Source organism: Balaenoptera musculus, chromosome 3 (assembly GCF_009873245.2).
Source record: "Balaenoptera musculus isolate JJ_BM4_2016_0621 chromosome 3, mBalMus1.pri.v3, whole genome shotgun sequence".
Lineage (NCBI taxonomy): Eukaryota > Metazoa > Chordata > Mammalia > Artiodactyla > Balaenopteridae > Balaenoptera > Balaenoptera musculus.
Window position 1 is genome coordinate 499,381 of NC_045787.1, and position 6,311 is coordinate 505,691.

General features: G+C 57.2%; 1 protein-coding gene across 3 annotated transcripts in view; it reads right to left on the bottom strand.

The window, feature by feature from the left end:
- Positions 1-5,999, bottom strand: part of LOC118892820 (probable palmitoyltransferase ZDHHC11B) — a 36,205-nt gene extending 30,206 nt beyond the window's left edge. For all 3 annotated transcript variants that reach the window (XM_036847789.1, XM_036847788.1, XM_036847787.1), the window contains exons 1-3: positions 5,892-5,999; positions 4,483-4,565; positions 2,516-2,737 (exon numbers count right to left, since the gene is read on the bottom strand). In XM_036847789.1, coding sequence (XP_036703684.1) covers positions 2,516-2,737 — 222 coding nt within the window. In that variant the 5' untranslated portion in view covers positions 4,483-4,565; positions 5,892-5,999. The remainder of the gene's footprint in view (positions 1-2,515; positions 2,738-4,482; positions 4,566-5,891) is intronic.
- Between the last annotated feature and the right edge of the window lie 312 nt (positions 6,000-6,311).

Genomic DNA, 6,311 nt, shown 5'->3' on the forward strand with positions numbered 1-6,311 from the left:
TCTGGGAAGAAATGGCCGTCCACGTGGGATTGGGTGCACTTGACCCCGGGGCTCCTTGCTGTGCACAAAGCAGGTAAGCGCTCACAGTGGCTACTGGACAAAGCACACGGGGACGCTCAAAAAGGCTCCAACGGCCAAAACTCAGCTAAGTTTTGGGTCAAAAGAGAATTAAGGTACAGCATCATAGCCCAGCACATAAGCAAAGACCCACAGGTGAGGCTGAACTGTGTCCCCAAAAGATGTTGAAGTCCTAACCCCAGGAACTGTGAATGATTTTACTTGAAAATGGGGTCTTTGCAGATGATCAAGGTAAGATGAGGTCCTTATGGTGGGTCCTGATCTCATAGGACTGGTGTCCTTACAAGAGGAGAAGATCAGGACTCAGACACTCACAGCGGGACAACCCTGTGAGGACGCAGAGGTGGTGGCATCTAAAGCCAAGGGATGCCTGAGGCCACCAGAGCTGGGACAGGTCCTGGGAACTTCAGAGGGAGCACGGCCCTGCCAAACCAGCTTGGACCTCTGGCCACCATCTTTGTGCCTCTGTGCCTCCGTGTGTGTGACAGAGCGGGTGCCCATATGTGTGGCTGGTTTGTGACTTGTGCATTGTACGTATATTAGTGTGTGTGTATCTGTGTGTTTGTAGGTCTGTGTGTGCTTGCACCTAAGGGGAAACTTACAGCTTCAGATACGACAGAAAGAAAAAAGGTCTAAAATCAATGGCCTAAGTTTCCACCTTAAGAAGGTAGAAAGAACAGAACTTCCCTGGTGGTCCAGTGGGTAAGGCTCTGCGTTTGATCCCTGGTCGGAGAGCTAGATCCCGCATGCCGCAACTAAGAGTTCACTCGTTGCAACTAAAAGATCCCATGTGCCACAGTGACGATCCCACGTGCCACAGCAAAGACCTGGCACAGCCAAAATAAATAAATAAATAGATAAAAATAAATCTTAAAAGAAAAAAAGAAGGTAGAAGAAGAGGAAATTAAAGCCACAATACATTGAAAATAAATAGTAAAAATAAAAGCAGAAATTCAAAAGAAGAAAACAGGGAAAATCAGTAAGTCCAAAAGCTGATTCTTTGAATAATCGATAAAAGCGATAAACCCTACGAAGACTGATCAGCAGTGGCATCACGACAGATCCTACAGATAACAGGAAATAGTGCGAATAATTGTATTCCAAGAAATGTGACCATTTAGACAAAATACTAAAATTTCTTGAAAAAGATGACTTGCCAAAACAGGCAGAAGACGAAACAGAAAAGCTGAAGAGCTCTTTTCCTATTAAGGAAATTGATCATTGCAAACCTTATCACAAAGAAATCTATCCCTATGACCTCGAGGGGAAAAAATGGGCCTCATCTGAGGGAGAGGCACTCCAGGCAGATGCCCTGGTTTTTCTGACTGATTGAGGCTCAGGGGGGCCTTTGGGGCTCAGGGGGGGCCCCACCTCTGCAAAATGACAAGTGTCAATCTTGGTAACTTGCCATGGGATTTTTTAGGTGAGATAAGAAGAATGGTGGTGTGGAGACAGAAGTCTTTGTCAGATGCAAACTGGGGCATTCCAGTGAAATTGCATGATGTCTGGGATTTTTAAAGGTACTCAGTGTATGTGTGTGAGATGGGAGACAACACTGGCAAAATCTTAACTGTTGAAGCTGAGTACCTGGTAGCTGGGGTCCACCACACTGTTCTTTCCGCTTCTTCAAAGCTGAAAGACGCCATGATAAGGGGTTGGGAGGCCCCGGGAGACAGAGGGGCCAAGAGACAGAGGGCCCTTCTTGGTCCTGCCACCTCCCTCGCGCCCGAGCCCCACCACTTACACACACCTGGCCAGGGGCATGGGGCAGCCTAGGAGAAGAGGCAGGCAGTGTAGCCGCAGGCGCAAACACCCCGCTCTTAGAAGCTGGTTCCAATGCCCACTCTGCAGCAGCCCAGCCGGTCCACTGGCTGTAACGGGCGGAGGCCCTCAGCGTGAGGGCCGGGGCTCCTGGTGGAGTCCCGCGCCACCCTGACGCCCACCCTGACGCCCACCCCAGCATTCAGAGCAGACGTCTCTCGCCCAGAACACAGCCACCCTGGGGTATCACAGACGTCAGCGCCTCGGCTCCACATACGTGACACTCGCGGGGACATGCGAGCTCTTCAAGTCCCTATTAAAACCCACCATTCCTCTTGGACAACACAGACCGACCGCTTAGCCATGGTTGGGAACGTGCGTGGCCCGTCTGCGGCTCCTCCCCTCCTGGGGTCTCTGCCCACCCGGGACCCTCCCACCCCTGCTGCCAGCTGGGCACCCTCTCCCTGCCCCAGCACTGGTGGGCACTTGCAGCCCAGAGCCCGAGCCAGCGGCTGCCTGGAGGACAGCTGTGGGGTCTCCAGCACTGGCAGTGGTAGCAGGGGTGGGGGGCAGGTCTGACCACCTCCGCGGGCGGCCCGGAGCCAGGCCTGCTGGAGGCCCCTCCGGGAGCACCGCCCCCCCTCAGACGACAGCAATGCCCCCAGTAAAAGGATACACTGTAGGCAATGTATCTCCACTCGGGTGGCAGAAGGGGAATAAAGATGCCAAAGGCGGTGAAGGCCAGGACCAGGAACATGATCCAGGCCATGACCTGCAAGTAGTGGACAGGCTGCGACCAGCCATTCACCCTGGGCCGCCTGGGAGGCACAGTCTTCGGGCTCTTCCTGGACATGGCTCCTGGGAGGATAAGCCGCGAGATCCTGGCACAGAGCGCCATCTGCAAGACAGGACGGGGCATGGCAGGCCACGGGCGCCTGCCCTCGTGGCGCGGGGGCTCTGGGGGCGGGACCCACGGCCCAGCATTGCCCGGGGCCCCGGTGATATCACAGCTGCGGAAAACAGCTCTTGGGGCGGTGTGGCCCCGTGGATGAGGAACGAAGGGCACCCCCCTGCCCCCCACCATGACCTCAGGGCGGGCAGCTACCAGCCCCTCACTTGCAGCGATGAGTCCGGGGGCTGGTTTATGATGCACACGCCTCATCAGAAGACTCATGGGATATGGGGGACCCAGTGAGGAAAAGGTCCTCATCCCTGGGGAAGCCGAGAGGGGGGCAGGAAAAGCCAACTTTAGCTGGTGTGATCATGTGACACTTTCATCCATCGGAAATCCTGCAAGTTTCCCCTGTGGCAGGAGAGGCCACATTTCCAGAGTCCTGTGTTTTTCCTTCCACAGGGACAGGCCCTCCGGGGGTGGGAGGGAACCGTGGCCCTTCCGGCCAGTCAGGTGGGCAGGGCCACTGGGAAAGGGAGGGATGTGGCCAGGAAGGCTGTCGGGTGTTTGAGGGTGTTGGAGGGGTTAAGGATGTTAACAGCTGTTACAGGTGGAACTTTGAGGTTAGAAGGCCCTATGCACAGCCTTCATTGTCTCTTCAGAAAGAAATGCACAGAAAATATAGTTGATATTAATGTGTTACTTTGGGAAGAGACAGAAATGTTGAAAAATATTCTAAGACTCTCTTTTTCTGTGAGCTGTGACTTCCCCTTGGGGATTGTCCTAAGAGCAGGTTTCAGCTGCTGGCCACAGCTTTTGGTCATCTGCTGTGGTCCTCTGGATGTGACGCCACGTGGACACCGGGACGCAGCAGCCCTGAGTCTGCGTGGGTTTCGTGAGCATCTAATGGCACATTTGTACAACACGACCAAGGCAGCAGGGATTCAGAACCCAGCAAGGCAGGCTTGGTATTGAAACATGATTCCCAGATGAAAGCATTCAGATGGAAGGGCCAACTAACAGAAAAGGTGTTGCCAAAAATCAAACTCCAGTCACGTGGAAGGTCACATCAAGGGATTACTACAGATCTTGAAACAGAGACATGTAGAAGGGATAATTGTGAGAGCAAATTTAAGTGACACAGGCACAATGTCTGTCTGTCAGGGTTTCCAGAAGAGGAAAAGGAAGAGGGTGTAACAGAAGAAACAAGGAAAAAAAGTGAAGCAATGTCCGTACTGCAAGAAGATTTAAGACTTTAGCCCTAAATTATACTCCAAGAACCAGACAGTGGAAAAAAGAATACATCTACGGTGGTGAAAATGCGAACTTCGAGGACGCAGAGTCCTACAGGTGTCCCGGAAGAAGAAACAGTGAGATTACCTATGACACGATGTAACTGGCATTTATAAAGTTCAAGTGCTGAGTCTTCTGTGCTGAGACGGACCAGCCGGCGTCTCCCTGAAGGGGACACAGGGCACGCCCTCGGGAGGCATGGAGACTCAAGCGCACCCACTCACCTTTTCCCAGAGATCTTCTGAAAAGATTTACTCCCTCAGATCTGAGAGTCACCCTGATACCCCGGGCACTTCAAGTTCAGAATGCAGGGCCGAGCGGGTGGGTCTTCAGTGAAAGCCGGAGCCCACGGCGCTGGCCGCGCGGACACCCGCCAGCCCTTCAGCAGGCCCGCCATGTGGTGGTGAGAGGTGGCGCCCGGGCCCCCCAACCCTGACCTAGGGCCCCCGCACGCAGACCTGGCAACTGTGGCCGAAGTCCTTCCTCTCCAGGCCCCGCGCTGGGACGTCGGGATCAGCTGGGTTGTTCCGACCAAGGGGACCTGGGGGAGAAGAGAGCAGACGGGGTGGAGGGGCCGCGGCCCACGCTCGTCCCGCGCCTCTCCTCGTGAGCCGCGCCCTGCGGCCTGAGCCCCGCCTCCCCGCGTGGACGAGGGGACACGCGGGGTGACGAGAGCCACGCAGGGCCGCGAGCGCTCGGCAGCCGTGGAACGTTCGCGCGGGGCCGGGCCCTCTGCCCCGAGACGGGACTGTCCCCGCCTTGCCATCCGGCTCCACCTCCCACCGCGGCCTTGGCTCGCGTCCTGCCGGCTCCTCTCCACTCAGCACCCCGCCAAGCGCCAGGTCCCCCGCCGCCATGGCCACCGCTGCACGGCGGAACTGGAACCCCCCAGGCCCAGCGACCGGCGCGGTGACAGGCTCTCCTGCCCCACCCGTCCTGCGACACGGCTCCACACTGCTGCTGCACGCGGACACACAGCACACGCCACAGACACGCACACACGCACGCACACGACACACACGCATGACACACACACGCACCACACACACGTACAACACACATACATACACACGCATACACACACATGTACATACACACACCACACACGCCACACAGAGACACACACACACACACAGCACACAGCACACACACCACTCACCACAGCTGCACACACTCTCAGGTTTCTGGGCTCGTTTCTCACTGCTCAGTGTTTTCCAGGCTATTTCCTGGGCCGGGACCCTGGCGCCATCTTCTGCCCCTGCCCACCCTGGTAACAGCCACTTTCTCCCTCTGTGCCCTGTCCTGGTGCCACCTCCTCTGGGACATTCTGACTTCACTATGGGGCAGACCGCTGGTGTTGGGCTCAGGAAATTAGCCCTGTTTGGGGCATGATGGTGCCTGGGTCCACTTTTTGCCCCATTTTGGTTCCTGCATCTTGTTTTCCATCATCCCTGGGGCTCCAGTCTGTGCTTGGTGCTGGGATGACCCGTAAGGTCATTGTCACCTCCAGGCCCCCGACACGACCATGGTCAAGATTCACAGGCTGTGGTCACCATGGAAGCAGGGGGGTCCCAGGTCTCCTGACTAACTTGTCCGCAGTGCAGACAGAGCCCCTCCCCACCTCGTCCCCAATGTGTTCCCACCCCACCCACACTGTCCCCACCCCGTCCCCACTCTGTCCCCATCCTCCCCGGAACAGAGCATCGGGCTGGCTGCACGCTGCGTCCTGAGCCAACCACGACCTCTGCGAGCACGTTTTCTGGCCATCCCCCAGCACAGATCCTGGCAGCTTCTGGACCCGTGTCTCCCCGCGTCCCACGTGGTCCTGGACTCGAGGGGCGGAGCAGACGGAGGGCAGAGCACCCACCTTCCCCGCAGCCAGACGCGCAGCCGGAACGCACTCTCCTCACGATCCCAGGTCCTCGATGAGCGGGAACGCAAGGTGCCTCTCGCTCAGCCCAAGCCCAAGTGAGGGGAGCCGGGTCTCAAGGTGCCTCTCGCTCAGCCCAAGCCCAAGTGAGGGGAGCCGGGTCTTGAGGTGCCTCTCGCTCAGCCCAAGCCCAAGTGAGGGGAGCCGGGTCTCGAGGTGCCTCTCGCTCAGCCCAAGCCCAAGTGAGGGGAGCTGGGTCTCGAGGTGCCTCTCGCTCAGCCCAAGCCCAAGTGAGGGAGGGGAGCGGGTCTCGAGGTGCCTCTCGCTCAGCCCAAGCCCAAGTGAGGGAGGGGAGCGGGGTCTCGAGGTGCCTCAAGCTCAGCCCAAGCCCAAGTGAGGGGAGCCGGGTCTCGTGGC